The sequence below is a fragment of the Hippopotamus amphibius genome, chromosome 7 (assembly GCF_030028045.1).
Source record: "Hippopotamus amphibius kiboko isolate mHipAmp2 chromosome 7, mHipAmp2.hap2, whole genome shotgun sequence".
Taxonomy (NCBI): Eukaryota; Metazoa; Chordata; class Mammalia; order Artiodactyla; family Hippopotamidae; genus Hippopotamus; species Hippopotamus amphibius.
In genome coordinates this window covers 124,146,927-124,167,501 of record NC_080192.1, presented here as the reverse complement: position 1 = coordinate 124,167,501, position 20,575 = coordinate 124,146,927, and the positions used below count along the sequence as shown (strand labels likewise).

General features: G+C 52.5%; 1 protein-coding gene across 1 annotated transcript in view; it reads left to right on the top strand.

Annotated features, from left to right (window-relative positions):
* The first annotated feature begins 2,999 nt into the window (after positions 1–2,999).
* The window catches only part of EHD3 (EH domain containing 3), a 28,598-nt gene continuing 11,022 nt past the window's right edge, over positions 3,000–20,575 (top strand). Inside the window, exons 1-3 of the mRNA XM_057741900.1 lie at positions 3,000–3,359; positions 12,966–13,142; positions 17,431–17,528. Of these exons, the coding sequence (XP_057597883.1) occupies positions 3,133–3,359; positions 12,966–13,142; positions 17,431–17,528 (502 nt within the window). The 5' untranslated portion in view covers positions 3,000–3,132. The remainder of the gene's footprint in view (positions 3,360–12,965; positions 13,143–17,430; positions 17,529–20,575) is intronic.

Here is a 20,575-nt window from a genome sequence, read left to right as displayed (position 1 = left end):
CTAGTTGTTTCTATTGCTGTTGTTGTCTTTTCTCCTCCTTCTTCCATCCTCCTCCTCCTTAACTTCCTGTGCCTTCCTCTCTTTCCTTCTTCTTCTGGAATATCTTAGCTATTCTTGGACTATTTATTGTTCTATATACATTTTAGGATCACCGTTAACTCCCATGGAAAACCCTGTTCAGATTTTAATTTAAATTCTATCAATTATTGAATCTAGCAATGATGCCGTTAAGAATTCACATCATTGTGGTGGCTTCTCTTGTTGCAGAGCACGGGCTCTAGGCGCGCAGGCTTCCGTAGTTGTAGTGCGTGGGCTCAGTAGTTGTGGCTCACAGGCTCTAGAGCACAGGCTCTAGAGCACAGGCTCAGTAGCTGTGGTGCATGGGCTTAGTTGCTCCACAGCATGTGGATCTTCCCGGACCAGGGCTCAAACCCATTCCCCTGCATTGGCAGTTGGATTCTTAACCACTGTGCAACCAGGGAAACCCAGCCTTTTTTATAGAATAAATTTTTGTGTCTTTTGCCAATTTTCTTCCACTGGAATTTTTTCTTATTAACATACAGGCATTAATTATATATTTTGGATGCTCTTTTGCGGGTTTTATTATCATAGTATCTTTTCACTATCCTTTGTAGCGCTACAAAAAAAGGGCCTTAAGCCCCGCTTCACTGGGAAGGCAGACATCTGTTCTGATTGCGCCATTCCCATGCCATGTGAGTTGTTAAATACTTTGAAAATTGCCTCTTATGCTCATATGCCAGTGCTAACTTAACACCAAGGGTGAAATATTAATCTGAGTGGTTTCTCAACCAGGGGTGCAGAGAGCTGAGAAGGGGGTGATCAGCTCTGGAGTTCAAGAAGGGAGTCAGGAGATCTGAGCCGTAGCCAAGGAGATGCGAGCCAGCACCCACCTCTGACAATCCCCACCCAAATCTCTGCAGCTCACCACGCTCCTCCCCTTGGAGTTTCCACAGGCACCCTGACCACATGTTTCAGACTTTAAATGCTAAGTCTGCTCTCTTCCTGACTCCCCTAATTGGCGGAACAGTGTCTCCAACCATCTCGTCCCCTACAGTAGAAAATTCAGAATTATCCGAGACTCCATCTTCCCCTTATTATTGCTTACCAAGATCTGTCCATTCTATGTTATTAAAAAAAAAATCTCTTGACTATGACCTTTTCCCCAGCCCGATTACCCTGACTCCCAAATTTTTGAATAGTTTCCTAATCAGTCTCTTGGCCTCCAGCCTCTTCTGCTTCTCCAGCTCCTCCCCGGCACTGCTACCCGCAGTAGCAGTCCCACCTGGCCCATTAGCCTCCTCTGTCTCCTCATCTGTGGAGGGGAGTATCTGGGAGCCGTCTGCCTTTGCAGGGGAGAGTATTTTTTCACCGGTGCCTATATAAAGCAGATTGAATTGGTTTTATTATTGTGTTTAAATTCCCTACAGACAATGCACCCCTTTCTGCCTACACCTGGCCAGCTGTTCTTATACCCTTCTGCTTGGCATGACCCTGGAGACGTGATCTGCCTCATAGAGCTGCTGTGAAGGTTCAAGAAACAGTACTTGCTGGGAACTTACCCCAGGCCCCTGCACTTGGTGAGCGCTTAGTCAATGCTAACAACTATTAGTACAATAATAACATTATTATTGGTTCCTTATCCCCTCCATGATTCTGTTTCTGCAAAGCCTTTTGTGCCTGGCCTCAGTCACTCCCTCCCACCCTCCTGAACCCCATGCTCTAGGTAGCAAACTGTTTACTCTGCCTTCATCACACCAAGTTCTTCCATGTTTCCCTGCCTTTGCAAGCACCCTTTGCTCAGCCTGGAATGTCCTCCTTCTTCTCCGTAGATTCATCATTTAAGATTCAGCTCACAATCATGCCTTCTGTGATGCCTTCCTCAAATCATCCAGACAAAAAGAATACCTCCTCCTGCTGTGCACCCAAAGCCTTCTGCTGCTACCTCCTCTTTGAAGCCAGCCTGGGCTGGAGCTCCTGGAAAGGAGAGACCATATGTGCCCATCTTGGTGATCAAGTTTGTCACCAAAATTGTGCCATAATACTGTGGCTCAGACTTGTGGAGGTTTTGCTTGTTTTGTTTGGTTTTATTGGAAGGAATGAACAAATGAATGAATGATGAGAATGGTTTTGACTTCACCCTAGACCTAGCAAAAAGTGTGGGTAGTGACGGTTTGGGTCATTGGGGCCGCTGATATTGGACTCTTCTTTCCATGCCCCAAGAAAAATATTCCCAAATAAGAGAGAACCTGTCATCCTAAGGAACTGAACTCAGCAACTAAAGGAAAGGCTATATTTAAGGTCCAGGGGGGTGTGAAGCCTGTTAACTCTGTCTTCGCAGCTGTCCCCGAGAGGGCGCTGTTCCCAAATCAAACCTCCAGAGGCCGGGAATGAAATAGAGCGTTCCCACCGGACTCAGCATCCCTCCCTTCCCAGGCAGCAAGCGGTCGCGGGTCCCCAGTGGGGCGACTGCCCACAAACATGGCGGCGCCCCGCTCAGCTTCTCCCCGCCGGGGCCGCAGGGCCGCGCCAGCCTTGCCAGTACTCGGGGACTTCCTCCTCGAGCCGGCTTCCTGCACGGCTGGCATTTAAACCGGCGCCTGGGGCTGCGGGCTGCGGCTGCAGATGCTGAGCTGTCCGCGCGCTGGGCAGTGCCTCCGCCTCCCCTGAGCGTCTCGGGCGGGCGGGAGCGGAGCCGAAGCATCCCTTAACTGCACCCGAGCCAAAGTGGGAGGGAGCTGGGGGAGACCGGGGACCCCGGCATCTGACATTTTAATTGCAGGTTTGACTTTTTCCCAAGATCGCCGCCCTCCCGCGCAGCCCAGATAAATTTTCTCCCTCCGGCCTTGGTTGCTGGATGAAGCGGGGCTGGGCTTGGTCCTAGTAGCAGGGGAAGAGCGCGTTCTAAGCCCCGCGCAGTCGCCCCAGGGATCCCCGAGCCCTGCTCCCGGGCCATGGTGTGGCTGAGCCCCGCGCTCCGGTGAGGCGGCGGCGCGGCTGGAAGCCCTGCTGGCCCGCCTTGCAGGACGCCTTCCCAAGGAGCCCGGGTCGCCAGACTCCGCGCTCTCCTGCTGGGACTGCGCACAGGGGGCGAGCGGGCGAGCAGTGGCCGCGATGTTCAGCTGGCTGCGTTCCGACGACCGCCGCAGGAAGGACCCCGAGGTCTTTCAGACTGTGAGCGAGGGGCTCAAGAAACTCTACAGGACCAAGCTGATGCCCCTGGAAGAGCACTACCGCTTCCACGAGTTTCACTCCCCCGCCCTGGAGGATGCCGATTTCGACAACAAGCCCATGGTCCTGCTGGTGGGCCAGTACTCCACGGGGAAGACCACCTTCATCAGGTGAGCCGGCCAAAGGCCCCGTAGCCCACCCAGCCGCCCAGCGCTTAGGCCCTCCGCTCACTCCCGATGTCCCCTCCTGCCCGGGGACAAGCGGGAAGTCTTCATTTGAAGACTCCGAAGAAACTCTTGTGTAGGGGTATCCAAAGCTTACCAAACAATTTCATTGGATGGTCCCCTGCTCCATCCTCCCTAGTGCCTCTCCATTGCACTTAGCTCTTGGCTTTGATGATCAGTTTGAAGTGTTAAAATTCAGAGCCATCCCTATTCTTCCCATTTTATGGATGGTAAAACTGAAACCCAGGAGGCGCAAAAGAGAACGCTCCTGGTTGCAAGAGTACCTTAGGCTGGTGGGGGTGTCTTACTTCCTTTCCTTGTAGGGACATACCCTTGATGATCAGGACCACTTCCCTTGCCTTCTAAAGGCTTCAGCCACTCATATGGGAGCTTTACAGTTGCTGCTGAAGAGGTGGGCTGGGGAGCCGGTGGCCCCCTTTCTGGTAGTTCCACTTGTCCTTCTTTTATCAGTATTCTTCTCTGAGCAGAGCTCTTACAAATATCTCTTGGAGGCTGGAGAAAAGCACTGTCCAGAAGCAGAATGCTTTTTTCTTTTCCGTTGATCTTAATGGCTCCGTAATCATACAAAAGTCTTTTTGGAGGTGGAAGGGATATTGGCCATTGTCTCATTCAGCCCCTTGACAAGTCAGGTGAGGTAACTGAGGTATAGAGAGGTTAAACGCATTGTCCAAAGCCATATTACAGGGTGGGAGGCTGACCTGGGATGCAGGTCCTAGATGCCTGGGAGAAGGCTGGCTAAATGCCTGTAATTCTGAGGGTGAGTCATCCATTCCCTTGGATTTCAGAATCTTTGGGCTGGAGGGGTCCTCAGAAAGTCAACTTGTCCACCCTGCATTCAGAGAGGTCTGCATATTGTCCACCAGAATGATAAGGACCTTTTCATATCTTTAGAAGACAGGTTTTTTCTGCATTCCTCAGTCCACACAGCCTTCAAGGACAGGCCATCTTCCTTGGCCTCATTCACAGCCCTGTAAGCTGTTGAGGGTGTTTGTGGCCCTCTGTGTTGAGAGTCAGGCTCAAAATAGTGGTGATGGGTTCAGTCCCCTGCCCCCCCTCCCCTGCCCCCCCACCAGAGTCAACGGTGCTCATCTCCTGCAGAAGGTTTCAAAGCAAGGATGCTCTTGTTTCCATTCATTGACCAAGCACCTGCAACATGCAAAGCATTGTGCTTTGTTTGGCAAGGAAAGCAGAAAAGTTCAGTCTGGTTCCTGATTTTCTAGATTCAAATTTTCCCTAGCTCTAAGCTTTTAACACAAGCCTTCTGGGAGCAGGGCATGCACTATACTAACATGTCATGTCTGAACAGAACACCAGATGAGTTTTCCCCTGTGGGGTGGACTGCCTTGGACTCAGCAGCTTTGAGAGGCTAATTTCTGAAATTGGGTGCCCAGGGGGAAGACTGGCTTTTGGATATCTTATATTGTTAGAACTACAAGGGCCCTTAATGATGAATCTAATTCATTGCATCTTAACTTTTCAAAAGATCAGTACCTCCTTTGAAAATCTGATGAAATCTGTGGACCCATCTTTAGAAAAATGCACATATATCCCAAATTTATATATAATTTTGGGGGTCCAAGGGCTGCCTTGGACCTTAGGGCAAGAGCCCCTGATCTAATCCATCTCCCATATTTTCTTAAACGCCCACTGCCGCCAAAGGCACTCCAGAGCTACCTGGGTTCTGTACGAGATTTCTTTGTAACATGCATCCTCCACCTGGTCAGGTTTACGCCCCATGGGAAGCGTAGGCCATTTACAGATGGCTCCTACCCTCGCACAGCTTTCCCCAGGCCTCTGGACACACCATGGTTATAATTCTTTGTATGTTATTTATAACTTCTCCTTCCTATAGCACCAGCACTTACTACTGTGCCTTAGCTCCCTGGGGCATTGCTCGGGGTCTCAGCTACAGGAGCTCCCAGTAGATGGTTGCAGAATGGGAAGGGAGATGGGGAAAAGCGCGTGTCCCTGAGGGCAGGATCCTGGAGCAGCAGGCGTGTTTAAGTGCCTCTTGTCTGAGACACTCTCCTGGCTTTGCCTGAGTCATGCTGGCTGTTAACTGGGTCTAAGAAAGTGGCAGAGCCGAGTTGCCATAGATTACTCCTTATCTGAGGGAGACAGGAAGGCCAGGAGAGGCAGATGCCTCCTCTTTCTTATCCTCCCAGTACAAGAGTTCTCCCTCGCCACTCATGTCAGTAACTGAATTTAGCTCGTGCATCAAAAGCTGTCTCCCCTTGAGGGAAAGGCTACCAGCAGGGGAGGAGGGGTTGCAGCACAGGGAAGTCCTCCAAAACCAAATGACATATTTTCCTTTTTTCTCATTAAATCCACTGAACAGTTATGTTTTTAAATTGGAAAATGCAGACAAGAATAAATTTGAGGAAGAAGAAAAAAATGCCCCATCATCCCACGACTCAGGGGAAACCATTTTAAATATTATATATACATATATATCTCCAGTATTTTTAGCTATTTTATAACTCAGTTGAGAGCATGCCATAATGTAATTTTGTAATTTTGTATGCAGATTTATTTCACTTACAGCGTGAGTATTTCCCGGGTAAATTAAAAAATCTTTGTAAGCATTATTTTTAACAGCCGCACGATATTTCACCGTATATCAGTTATTCATTTAACGAATCTACTTCTTTTGAATGTTTGAATTTGTTTCTGATTTTATTTTTCACCATTGTAGAATCACTCTGAATGTCTCTGTGCATAATATTTTCCCACATATTAGACTGTTTCCTCAGAGATTCCCAGAAGTGAAATCGCTAGGTCAAAGGTTGTACAGAGTCTTGTGTTTGTTTGCTGTTGTTATTTTTTCTACACTTTCTTACTTTTTAATCTTGGTATTAAGAGTCACATTTCTGAGTTGCTTTCCAAGAGGGTAGGTTGGTACAACACCCCTTCCCCAAAGCAAAGTTCCACTTGGGGTAGCTAATTGCGCCTGCGCGCAGAGCCCAGCCTGCCTTCGCGGCTACACCCTCTCCCGTCCCTGCTTCTAGCCTTGAACACGGCAATTCGTGTCTGTGTTCCCGGCCTGAACCTGCGAGGGACCATTCCCTCGGAAACAAAGACTTGCCTCTTCATTCCCCAGCCCTTGGCCTTTTGCCTCCTGAGTGTCCATCCACTTTCAGTTATATGTACCTGCCTCAGGGTCTGTTTCTTGTCTCAGGAAGAACATGCAGAAAAGGACATTCTTCTAACAACTAATTAATGGGCTATGATCTCTGCCTGAAATAACTTCCCTGGCCTAAGGCCCAGCAGCCCAGGGTAATAAAATAAACAATAAATTGGTCTGGTGGATGCTTCCTTCAACAGGGGCTGCCTCTTCCGAGTACAGTAGCCCTGTGTCCTTCTGGCCTGGCAGCCTTTCCTCCTGCCTCTGCTGTTTTTCTCCCTGCACTCTTCCTCCCGCTGGCCTGCAGCCTCAAGTCCCTCCTGTCTTTCACTATGTGGCCCCCTAATCATGGAGGTGAATGGATGGCTGCCCCAGGGGCTGGAAGGCCCAGTGTCTCAGGGTGTGGGGCCCGGGGCTGCCGGCGCTAAGCTGCCTGGGTCTCCACCGGGAGATCTGAGCTGGTCTTGAGGACCACCTGGCCCTTCTATAGAGTGACTTGGACTCAGGTATGAATGAGCACACGGTGGGGTGGGTCGGTTGGGGGGCTGCTCAGCCAGCCCTTTCGACCTCCCCCACTTTTTCAGGAGGCTCTTTGCATCTCCCCCAAAGGTGACTCAGCATTTGCCTATGGTTGTACCCTTTCTCATCACCTCCCTGGCATCCCTGCTGCCCAGGCCTCATGGCAGCATCACCACTCAGGAAAGATGATTCTCCGGAAAGCTGAAGGGCTAGAGAAGGGGCCACCCTTCCATTCCAGGTAGACCCACTGACCTCTGCCAGGCCCATCCTGCTGCCACAACCCCTGCAAATCCTCACTCCCGTCTCCCCTCTGAGGTCCATGGATGTCCTTTTCCTGCCAGGGCTCTGATCTGCTGGTCCCTAAGTAGGACTGGCGGAAATTCACCTGCCTCTTACAAGGCCTGAATGCTGCTCAAGGGAGCAGAGGGCCTAGGGCAGAGGCACTGGGTCCACCTGCCTGAGGTCCAGCTTAAGACCTGTCTTGAGAGTCAGGTGTGGAGGTCATCAGGAGAAACAGGACTGGGAGAAGGACCACTGGGGAAGGCCTCCATCCCATTCCCACTGACAAGGGAATGCAGCCACAGAGCAAACACGGACGGCTTAGCAGAACCCAGGCTCCACCAGTTCCCAGCCAAGAGACCTTGTTAAAGGTCTAATCTTTCTGAACCTCAGTGTCCTTGTCTCTAACATGGGAATAGTGACAACCACCTCATAGGGTCACTCAGGCTGGCCTGTCACAGGGAGTGGTCAGGGAAGCAAGGCGAGAAGGAGGCTTGACAGTCTGGCCACTGGTCTCCTTTGTACTGGGCTCACTTTGTCCCCTGGTGGGGGCTGCTGCGAGCCTGGGACAGTGGTGACCGCCCTGTGGAGCACAGAGCTGACTCAGACCTCAACTCGGCCCTCGAGTCCCCCATCTCCTACCTCACGTTGTCCGTGGGGCAATTTTCAGTCTCCCTGAAACCCTGAGAGGCAGACAGGACAAGTATTATTGTCTTGACCCCATTTTAAAGCTGAAGTACACAGGCTGAGAGAGATCAAAGATACAGATATACATGGGACTTCCCTGGAGGTCCAGCGGTTAAGATTCTGCGCGTCCACTGCAGGGGACACGGGTTCAATCCCTGGTTGAGGAACTAAGATCAGGCATGCTGCATTGTGTGGCCAAAACAAACAAAAACAGATATATAACACAAACACCTGTAACACAAGGCAGAAAGTGATATGTGCCTTCTGTGTCTACCTGAAGATATGCAAATTAAGAGCTATGCGGATTTTCACATCACAGAGGCGGCGAGGGCCCTGGATTTGGAGTCCAGGTAAAAATGCGCTGAGTACTTACTGGCAGTGATGAGATGTTCATTTTCTCTAATTACTGTCTCTGCCAGTGTGGGCACATGTCTGGTGTAGCCTTTGCTTTTCCCAGACTCACGTATATCATCATAAAACCTTCACTCTATCCGGCTGAGCTGGTTAGAAACCCAGGATTAGCCCCACTTGGTAAACTGGGGAAACTGAGGCAACGGGCTCTTGAGGGACTTGTCCAAGGACACATCTGCAATGAAGCAGCCACCCACCAAGGCTCATTCCCTAACTGAGCCGAGGCAGAGGGGCCAGCCAGCCCAAGGCCTCTGGTGGCACTGCTGGTGGCCCCAGCCCCTCTGTTCCCCACCCTGGGTGCCATCCCAGCAGCAGGGAGGTTTGGCCCCATTATTGCAGAGACCAGTACACTGGAGACTGGGTTAAGATTCTTGGCTCCACGCCTTACCCGGGGTGCTGAGGTCACCAGTAAAGCAAGCCACACGCTTAGGTTGCCAGCCAAGCAGGACACCAAAAAATGAGGGAAATGTCAGGAAATAGTTTGCTTAAGAAAAATATAAGAAAAGTCGTCCTCATGGGAAAAATCAGAATTGCGTTGGCCTTCCTTATACCCATTTTATAGTTCAGTATTTATTTTACATTGGAGGGTGATGGGGGAACCCAAAACTTTTCAGCTCTTTGGGCCTCTACATATTTGTATTTGGCCCTGAACTTAGGCAACCTCCATCTCAACCTGATCACCTGAGAAACAAATAATTCAGCCATCCCACAGTGCTTCTAGGACCAATTAAGTGGAATAATTCAGGGAAAGGTCTCAGAACAGCACGTGCCTCCCAGCAGGTACTCAGCCTACCAGCCCCTCTTTATTCTCGTGCTTCCCCGTCTCAGCTGCTCCCACCCAGGCTTGAATTAACTTTTCTTTTTTTACACTGCCTTGGGAATGTTTTTGCCTGGCAACAGAGGCGATCTGTATCACTCCCCACAGAGAAGCGGCCATGAGATTCCCTCAATAGGTTTTCCTTTCTGGACACAGGGGTGGCTTTGTTCAGGGGACACTCAGGGCTGCAGGCCATGCCCAGATGTCCCTGAGAATTTACCCAGCCCTGGGTTCTCTGTTTGGCCTGACTGCATCCCTGGACTTGCTGTTGGCTTCATTGGACTCTGTGTTTCTCCAGACCCATGTGTGGTCAGCAAATCTGGGGTCACGTGGGTTTAGCGGAGGGAGCAGGATAGCAGGCCCAGCCCCCAGGCCCTTGCTGGACCGCTCGCGGCTGCAGCTCCAGAACATCCCAGGAAGTCCCCGCAATGCCGGGGAGCATCCCCCTTTGTTCACCTGCCAGCACAGTGCGTCTCAGGGATGGAGTCTGAGCCGCCTGGGTCAGGAAGGTACTTCCTCGCTGCTGCTTGGCCCTGTTCAGGCTGGGCATTTTCGAGGCTGCCTCAGACTGTCTTCTTCCAGCCCTGTCTATTTCAGTTGTCCCTGAGCCTTTGATGAGACCCACCACCCTCCTTCTGCCACAGAATTCGCACGGGCCACACCCACTGCTCGGGGCCCCTCACCCCAGCACCCGCTGGGACAGATGCTCCCTGCACACGGGCAGGAATGGATGGGGTTTCCAGATCACAGTGTTGATTCTCATGAAACTGCATCAAGTCCCAAGAATATCCTTTTAGATCCAGTGGGCCTGGGGCCTGCTCTGGTCACCCAGTAGCAACAGCTTTTGCTGCCACATCCCACCCACTGAGGCTGAGCTGTGAACCCCAAGGGCGGATGTTTATGGAGATGAGTAGTTCCTGGGTTTGTGGACCCTTAAGCCTAACATTTCCCCCCCAAGGCCTGGCCCCCGGCCAGCCTCCTGCCAAACCAGATTCCTTTGTGGCCTTCTTGTCCCACTCCTCCTTCTAGTCCCAAGGGGGTGCTCAGTCCTTTTGCATTTCCTGGTCAAGGAGAGACCTCAGGCGGGAAGGGAGACCCTGAATGTAGTGGTTAGGAGCATGAGCGTCAGGTTCAAGTCCTAGCTCTGCTCTTTACTGATTGTGTGACCTGCAGCAAATAGTTTAACCTTTGTCTTCTCTTCTGTAAAATGGGATGGTGGGGGATATGTGTATAAAAACAGATGATTGAACTTGGTGTACCCCCAAAAAATAATTTAAAAAAAAAATGGGATGGTGATCTAAGTGCTAGGTACTGGTTTAAGGGCTTAAGGTCTGTAACTTATTTAACTCTCAGAACACCCGATGAGGTGGGTTTACCTATGAGGCCCATTTGATGAGAAGGGTCACAGAGCTCAGATCAGAGGAAACATGAGATGAAACAAGATAATTCGTGGCAAGTCTGGAACAGTGCGTGCCATGTCGTAGGTGCTTAATAAATCAGAGCGGTGATCTCCCGTGTTGTAGAGGAAAGTGCTGAGGTTTGCAGAGGCCAAGAACCTTCTGAAGGTTAGAGAAACCAGGTCTGCTGGCCCCAGGCCCTGAGCATCCCTGCCTCTCCCCCGAGGCCCTGAAGGAGAGGCGCGTTTGAGAAAGCAGAAAGCACTGTCCAAGTGCAGCTGTGGTGATTTAGTCTCATCACAACCCAGCTTTCGAAATGATCCTCTGATGGGAGGAAATCCTGTCTTCACACACAGAATGTTGGGCTGGGATCCTGGAGGGAGATGAGGGGCTTCCCAAGGCAACCTGAAACCTCTGGTGCAGGCGGGGTGGCCCCGGGCAGCATCTCCCCCACCGCAGCCCCTTGGGGAAGGAGACCGTGGCAACCCGACTTGAACTGCCCCGGAAGCACGGAGTAAAGTAACAGCTCAGAACACAAAGGGGTGTCGATGAGCCAGAAGAAACCCCAGCCGGTCCCCCGGCTGCCACTCTCTGGGCAGAGCAGACCCACCTTGGGGTGGCACGGGGTGGGCAGAGAGCATTTCCTCAGGGCAGAAGACCGTTGAAGAGCTAAGGATTTGGTGTCAGACTGAGAAGGGTCTGGGTTCCAGCTCCCCTGTTAGCTCTTTAACGTGGAGGAGCCACGTGACCCTCCAAAGCCTCGGTTTCCTCAGTACAGCCGTCCCTCGGTAGTGTCCTCGGGGCACTGGTTTCAGGACCAAGGGACTCCACCTCCCCCGCAGATGCTCAAGTGCCTTACATACAATGGCACAATACAGCCAGCCCTCCGGATCCGCGAGTTCCACACTCTCGGATTCAGCCAACCACGGAATGCAACCCAGATCCTCTGGGGTTGGTTGCATCCTCAGATGTGGAGCCCGTGGATACGGAGACCCCGACTGTACCTGCCTATAGGGTTGCAGTGAGGCCGGTAAGAGGTGCATTCTCGAAGTGATGAGTGCGGTGTCTGGCATGGACGTGCTTTCGAGTGTCAGTGGTGTTATCAGCATAGCGACAGGCTCTAGAGCAGGTTGTCAGCCCCGGTTGCACATCAGAATCAACTGGGGAGTTCCTACAAAGGACCAGTCACCAGGGCCGCACCCTGAGCCAGAGGGGTAGAACCTCTGGGCTGGGCCAAAGCACCATTAGCTAGAGCTCCACGGTAGCTCCACGGGCAGCCGGCTGAGGACTGCTGGTCCAGGAGGTCTCAGGCTCCCTTCCCGGCCAGCAGTCTCTGATTTGCCATCCCTTCTCCTGAGGGCTCTTTGACTTTTCCTTCTCAGTGTGAACATCAGCCTTTGAGGTTGGGGGGAGGGTCTTGGCACACGGTGAGGGCTCACCCAAGGGTCTGTGTTTCTTGGACAACACACCCCTTAGCTCCTTGTTCATCATGGCCCCTGGGACTCTTCTCTGGCCAGTCCCAACCTAGGGCAGTTCTGGGCTCTGCCTTAAGCTGTTTGGGATCAAAGCTGTTCTGAGCTCCTCCTGGTTTTCTTTCCAGCTTGTTCTCTTCATTCTCTGGCTCACCATGTACGCTAAAGGGGGCTGTGGAGAGGGGTGCTGGCCTTGGGTTCTCACTGCTCATGCCTGGAGCAGAGCAAAGGGAGGTACCTGTCCCCTGGGGCCACAGCTTGGTACCTGTGCTAGAGGGTGGGACCACACGTCTAGGGTGGGATGGAGATCCACTTGTCATAGTGTCCCCCCCACACAGTTTGTATCATGTACGTGCTATTTTTACATTAATTGACTGACTATGCAGATAAATAAATTACGACCTATGGACAGCCAGCAGGGCCTATGGGTGGTCTAATTCTAACCAGGCCTGTGTGCGGGGACTTTGGAAGACTCCCTTCAGCTGTGAAGTCTACAGCATTCTGTGTAGGGATCAGTTTCAAGCCATTCTTTATTTCTGAGCCCAAACCTTTCTCCTTCCCCACCCGCCCCACCGCCACTGCTTCATGGAGGGGAAAAGATAAGGACCAAGAAGGACAGATTTGATATTTTAAGTTCAACAGAAACCCCACCTCCTCCCAAAGGTCTTTGGATTCCCCATCCACGAAAACCTCTCCCTGCCATGAAATCTCCCTGCTCTGGATCTGCCCCTCTGCCCTGACTCACCCCAGCGTCTGCCTCACTGTAGGCATGCGGTGTTGATCTGCGAACAGAATCCCTGCATTATGACTGTTTCCTTCTGCCAGGTACCTGCTGGAACAGGATTTCCCAGGCATGAGGATTGGGCCCGAGCCAACCACGGACTCCTTCATTGCGGTGATGCAGGGAGAGGTGGAGGGTATCATCCCCGGGAACGCCCTGGTGGTGGATCCTAAGAAACCTTTCAGGAAACTGAACGCCTTTGGCAATGCCTTCTTGAACAGGTGAGTGCAGAGGGAACACACACACCTTGGATGCTCTCTTTTCTTGGAGTATGAGAAGTGAAAGGGCAGGGCAGGGTCTTGGGAGACTCTATACCTTTTCCAGACCTGGAATCTCTCTTGATTGTCCCCTTCTTGCTGGGAATGAAACCACCATTGATTAGGGATGTGAGAGCTGCAAACACTGGGCTTATCTCTCCTGATCAAGGAGCAGGGAAGGGTCCAACTAGTTACGAGGGTGAGTCAAAAATTATCCGCACTCTGGTTACATTGACACTTCTGTTGGCCACACTGTCCTATCAGCTCTTTCTGTTCAAGGCTACTGTCTCCCCAGTCACTACTGTGTAGGTGTGAACGTGTTACATCAGTTCATTTGCAACTGTGGTGCCAGCAAACATGGATGCCCCACTTGTGATTTGCACGAAAGAACAGCGTGCAGTGATTCGTTTTCTGTGGTCTGAGGGTGTGCACATCTGCACACTTGTGCCCACACTGTCGACACTCTGCAAAAACTTGATTTTGAGGTGTTAAAGCATCCTCCCTGTAGTCCTGATCTTGCTCCTTTGGACTTTCACCTGTTTGGTCCCCTGAAAGTAGCCCTACGAGGAGGAAGATTCACTTTCGATGAAGAAGTGAAGACAGTGGTACATTCATGGCTCACAACTCAGCCTAAAACATTTTTTAGTGAGGGAATATGAAAGCTTGTTGACAGATGGACAAAGTGTACTGAAAAGCAAGGAGATTATGTCAAAAAATGATGTATTTGTCTTTTCTAAAATAAATTCTACAGCCAGAGTGCAGATAATTTTTGACTCACCCTCTTAAATCACATCTCTCTAATCTGCACCTCCCTCCAGGAAAAGCAGAGAGAGCTGCTCTGTGTAGTTCCCAGATTTTGCCTCTACTGTGGAAGCACTTTGCATCCAACTGGAAGGAGGCAAAAGAAGTTTCCTCTCTGTTCCTGGATATTATTTTTATTTGGTGGCAGGAACCCTGGACGTAAGGTAGAAGCCCTGGCTTTGAGCACTCACCCTCCTACTAAACTCACTCTGTGACCTTGGACGTCACCTCCGCTGGGACAAGTCAGCCTGCAGACACCAGGGTCATGGGGTTGCTTTGAATGCAGGAAGCTCTAGGGACTGCTTGACAAGCTCACCCGGGTCTTGCCATTATTCTGCTTCACTAGAATGCAGGCTGATCCCCTGATCATGCTTGTTATATAAGCCACTCCACAACTTTGCATGCATATTGCATTCAAAAATTTTTAAACTACTATCTTTTAGAGTAGAGGTAAAGGCTTTTCGAGTAAAGGTAAAGACTATGGGCTTTGGCTGCAGACCAACTTGGGTTCAAATCCCACCGAATAGCACCACGATCTTAGATCACCTAGCTGCTCTGTGTCTCACTTTTCCCATTTGTAAAATAGGATAATAGTAATGTCCTCCTCCAAGGCAAGAGGACTTTGTGGAAAAGTTGGCATTTGACACAGATGTTCAATCATGAGGGAAATCACACTGAGTTAAAAAAAAAAAAAAGACAAAAGGAGATTCCAGCCAGAGAAAACTGCAAATATGTATATAATACATATATAGAAAAATATATGTATATAAAAGCAGAGAGGATGAAAGAATGTGGCTCAGCGCAGGAACACTGTGACGTACGGAGACGGCCCTGCACGTGCAGCTGGCAGCGTGAGGCTCGTGCTCCTCCGCAGGAGCGCGCCGCAGCGGAGTGACAGATGTGCAGATGAACTGTTGGCTGGGGATCTGCCAGGCATGTCCATTGGAAGAATTACAGGGATCGGGGCGCGGGTGGAGTGGGCTGGGGTGGGGGAGGGCCTCCCTGTGCCACCAGCCTCACTGCAGCCGCACGTTCGCCCCAGACATCTGCTTCCCGAATCGGTGCTGCCTTGTGGTCCTATTTCGCACCCCTTGACATCTCCGCTCCCCTTCCCTGCGGGTGTTCCACGCCTTCTCCAGACGCCTCATTCTCTCTCAGCCGATGACCTTGCTTCCTATTCTAGAGAAGCTGGAAGCGCGTATCCATGGATTCCCTTCCCCCTACCCCAGGGACGGCTCTGCCAGTCACTCCTCCTCTTTCTGACAGCTCCGCCCTCCGTTGGCTCCTTCTCCGCATGGAACTCTCTGTCTCCTCTTGAAAACCCTGCAGCAGGCCCTACTAGCTCTTACCCCCGGCTTTCCTCCCATAGCCCCGTTTCTGGGCTTCACCTTCACTTCTTCCTGTTCCCCCAACCTGTGGAACATGGCTTCACCCTGTCACAGCTGCCCACGTGAAGGTCATCCGTGGCCTCTCAGTGATAAGCCGTGAGCACGTTCCGTCCTCACCTTACCCCATCTCTCCTGGGTATTGCCTTCTCTCACCCACCAGCCCCTCTCAGCTCCGTGGCCCTCCTCCTGCTGCCCTGGCAGAACCTCTCCAGTCTCCCCTGGTCCCCTTTCTTTTTGGCTCCTATGACCTGGTGTCACCCTCAGCCCCCCGCCCTCCTCACTCCAGGCACCTGGCCTGGGTGATGCCTTGGCTGCAGCCCTGGCCGCAGACACCAGCCCCGTGTACACCTGGTCACCAAGTGACAGCAGCCCCGCCCAAGCTGCCTTCAGCAAAACGTGGCGTTTATAGTGGGGTGTGCCTTAGACCCTAAGGAGCAGAATGTGGCTGGGCCCCAGGCTCAATGGGTGGGACCGGGGCTGTGCTGTGGACTTTTCTGCCCCCACTGTCTAGCGCGGTGCCAGAAATACAGCACATGCTTCATAAATATTTGTTGAACTGAGCTGACAACCATCATATCAGATTGTGTCACTCTTTTGCTTAAAATGTTCCAGTGGCTTTTTACTGCCCTCTGTATAATATCCACATTTCTTAATGTGGCTTGCAAGGCCCTGGTGATCTGGCCCCTGTCTCCCTGTCCGGCCATATCTCTAGCTGCTTCTGCCTTCCGGTTCTCATCTCAGTGATGAGTGTCCCCTTGGAATGGTGCCTGTATACACACAGATTCATTCTCTCTCTCTCTCTCTCTCTCTCTCTCCCTCCTTTTCCTCTCCCCCAATCCCATCTCTGTGCCGCATTTACACTGCTTCTATTAGTTTCCTAGGGCTGCCAAAACAAATTACCATGAACCGGGTGGCTTTAAAATAACTATTGACTCATAGTTCTGGAGCGAGAAGTTCAAGATCAAGGTGTCAGCAGGGCCATGCCCCCTCTGAAGCCTGTAGAGGAGAATCTTTACTTGCTTCTTCCAGCTTCTGGTTACTCCAGGCATTTTGCTTGTGGCAGCCTAATTCCAATCTCTGGCTCCATCTTCACATGGCCGTCTCCCTTCTGTGCATGTCTGTATCTTCACGTAGCTACACACACGCACGCACGCACACACACACACACACACACACACACACGCATGCACCCTGGCTTCCTGCCCGCATCCTCGTCTGCGCGGCAAATGCTGGTCATCTTTTGAGGTCTCAGTTCAGGTTCTGCCTTCTCTGAGAAGCTTCCTGGACCCTCTTTCCCGTGCATCCCTGGCCTCCTCATCTAAACTGCATCTCTGCAGTCACCTCACTGGGTAGCAGAGGCTCCCTTCCCTGTCTGTTCCCAGAGACTATGGGACCATGAAATGTACCTGCAATGGTCAGACACTTTGTTGGCTTCCACCAAAAATGGCATTTAAGAGAGAATGCTTGAGGATCTAGCTTAGGTTTACCAATTTGTATTTGAGTTTTGGGGATGTAATAGTAGAACTATTTCCTTGAATAAGGCTTGACTGCTATCCTAATAGCAATGATTGGTATTTGGACAGCCTTTTAGAAGCCCAGATAAATGTTCCTGGGTGGTGTGACCCATTCTTCGAGGGCAACTGCAGTGCCTCCTCCTCCAGGAAGCCTCCCCTCCACTTTGAATCTCCCAAGCCCTTCACGTGACCTCCCTTGGGGCTGCTTTTCCCATCACACCTATATCCTTGTGCACGCCTCCACTGTTCCACCAGACTGTGCTCCTGAGAGGCAGGGATCGAGGGTGGACATCCTGGTGTCCCTGACAGCAGGGGCTCACAGACATAGGCCCACAGCTGCCTTAGGGTCACCCTGGGAGCTTCCTCCAAGTACAGATCCTGGGCCCACTGCTGGGGCTGAGTCTAGCTTGGATCTGGGAGTCTGCATTGGAAGGCAGCCCATCGGAACCTCTGCCCAGGGCACAGAGGTTGGCGTGGGGCTGAAGCGAGGGTGCCTGAGAGGCGAGAACAGGACGGCGGCTCACCCCGGCTCTCCTCCCACCCACGCAGGTTTGTGTGCGCCCAGCTGCCCAACCCAGTGCTGGAGAGCATCAGCGTCATCGACACGCCGGGCATCCTCTCTGGGGAGAAGCAGAGGATCAGCCGAGGTAAGCGAGCCGCCTGGTAGGGCTGGCTCTGGCTCTGGGTTCTTTCTGGTACCTTCTCTGGCTTATATAGCAGGAGAGAGGCTCCCGGGGCCTTGCTGTCTCTTGATGAGCCAGTGCTGCCTCGTGTGCTGTGTGGGGTCATCCTAAACTAGGGCCAGCAAGTGGGTTTGGGTCCACTGCAGCTCAGGAGACAACTGGCCTCGGTCTTCTCATCTGTGAAATGGAGACGTCAGTGTCTGCCTTACGCATTTCATTGGGTTTCCTCGTGGGCCGGACCCTGGCTTGCATCTGAAGTCCCTGCTACCCCGGGAGCTTGCAGCTCTGCAGGGGAGGCAAGTGCGTGCAGAGGACTTCGTGTCACCCTCACAACGTGAGGGCGACAGTGTGCTCTGGGGCCTGAGAGTAGGGACCTGGGTCTGTGAAAGCACTCGAAGACTGCTCATTCCAGACAGAGGTGGGTCATTGCTGGTTGAGGGAGGTCGCTGGCATGGAACTCGGGAGCCAGCCCACCAGCGTTCTGCGCCTGCCTCTAACACTTCCCGACAGGGAGACCTGGCAGGTTTCTTTCCTTCTGCTGGCTCATCTGTAGAGTAGGGGACATAATTCTCTCTACCTTCTAGGTTGTCTGAGGATTAAAAGAGATAAAAAGCCTCCTGCCTGGCACGTAGCAAGTGCCCAGTAAACGTGAGGTGTTATAGATCCTTACCATCGTCATTGGATTTTTCCTGCCTCTAAAATACTAGATGGGTGCTGTAGACATCTGGCAACCACAGCTCCTGGCTCCCCTCCCGCAGCCTCTCCTGTCACAGCACGCTGCATGCCCCAGGTAGCCCCTGACCCTTTCTGTGCCTCATACTGTGTTTCTGGTAAGAAGAGCTGACGAAGCCACACCCACCCAGGTCCTGGAGCTGGGAGCTGGGCAGGAGCCAAACGGGCACTCAGAAGGCAGCTTCCGGGAAGGGAAGGCTTTGGACTGGCAAGAGCTCTCCAGGCAGCAGCCGGAACTCTGCCCTGAACTGACCTTCGGTGACTGTCTGCCTTCCTCCCACACGTGCCTGGGGTGAAGCGCATGTATTGCTGGTACAGGGGTGAGGGGGGCATAGACCCCACAGCCCTGGGGGAAGGGGCATCTCCCTCCACCCCCTTCCAGCTTACCTACCCTTTGTAAGCTCACTGGCACCCTGTTCAGGGCCCCATGGAGGGGGTACAGCTTGGGCAGCTCTCTGTCTTTTTTCTGTTTATTTCCCTAAATACTCCCTCTCTCCTGAGCTGTCCCTACCCTCATCCCTTAAGTCTTCCTCTAGGCTCATCCTGAGTTTAGACCTAGGGAGAATTTACTGTGTCACACAGACAGCCTGCGTCTCCTCGAGGAAGGCTCAGGCAACAGCCAAAGTTCTCCACCTGAACTACCCAGGGGGTGGGTGGCACCTGTCCCTGCAAGGCTGGTGACACCTGACAGGTGGGTCCAGAGAGGACTCCAGCCTTCGGGGTTTCCAAGGGCACTGGACTGGGAGTTTAGAGCATTGGGTTTTAGAACCTGTGGGTCTCAAGAGGTCACATTTTTCCCCTGAGCCTTAATGTCCCCATGCACAACAAGGGGTAATGATACCCATCACGTGACCTTGTGAGGTCCACAGACGGTAATGGAAACACAGACGTCAGTTCTGGGTCTGGATCACAGTGAGCTCCCTTCTTTCCTCTTTATCTGCCACTCAGGGCCACCCTGTTAAACAACCCCAGGGTAATCTACGTGAATGGCCTACCTTGCAGTTGCACAGTCCAGCCTATGCAGCTGTATGTGGTGGCCCTGCTTCTAGGGACTCCTGCCTTCCTCAGCTTCTGCTCCGTTCCATTCTTTTCCTATTCCTCTACCTTTTCTGCTGACTTTCCCTGTGGACCTCAGTGGCTGCTCTACAGTAAACTGGGGGCTTGGTTTTCTAGCCGGCCCTTCCTATCCCCTCCCACCCTGCACTGACTACCACCAGCTCTCATCCCACCTCTGGGAGACGTGGGAGCCCCTGTGTGTATCTATGCCAGCCAGTTTGTTCTCTGCCCTCCTGAGTCTAGACTGTAAATGCAGCTGCAGGCCTGTGATAAAAACAAGAGCGGAGAGCCGGGCCGCCACCCCTGCATCGTCAGCCTGGGGCAGTGCTGACCTCAGCACTCCACAGAGACCAGGAACATGGGGGGACAAGGATCAGACACCCTCAGATATCAAGGGCACCCCACATGAGGAAACTTTCCAGTAGGAAGACCCCCTCCTCATCCTTCACAATCAGCCGCAGAACTCAGTAGTTCATTTCATACTTATACACATATGCCCCCCATCTACACACATCACGCCTCCCGCCACACCCCGCCCCCCCCCCGCGCAAGCACGCAAGAGTGTGCACAGAGCCAAGCAGACTTCGCATGGCTTCTTGCCTGGGGCTCTCAGAATTCTGGGTTTGGCCACAGCACAGATGGGGTGCTTCTTGCCTTCCTCCAGCCCAGGGCCGGGCAGAGCCCCACGGATAGTCCGTGGACAGCCCTGCAGGAGTGCACCTAACTGAGGGGTGTGTCAAGCCTGAAATCCAGCCCCCGTTCCGCTCACTGAGCCTCATGCCAGGCACAGGGCTGTGTCGCACCAGAAAAACAGGGCATCATTATCCAGTCCACACAGAGCCACCCTTGGGGCGAGGCCCAGTATGCCACGTTCTGGAAAGCCAGCTGCTCCCAAGGGCTCCCCGGGCCTCAGGCTTCACAGGAAGGAGCACTCAGGCCCTGGGCCAGAGCTGGACAAAGTGTGGTCCTTGTTCAGGGTGTGGCCCCTCTGCCCGGACCTGAGGGGCTGTGTGTGTCTTGGGGGGAGAGCGGAAGCAGGGGACATCTGGGAACCTAAGCCCGGGAAGTCCCAGGCCCCCACTTGTCTCTGGATGTAGATGCATTGGTGTGGGCGTGAGAGGGGCAGGGAGGCAGTTCCTGGAAGTGACAGGATGCAGTCCAGGACTTGTTACTGGGAAGAAGCAAGGATGCAGCAGAAGTGGGAGGGCTCCCGAAGTCTGAGT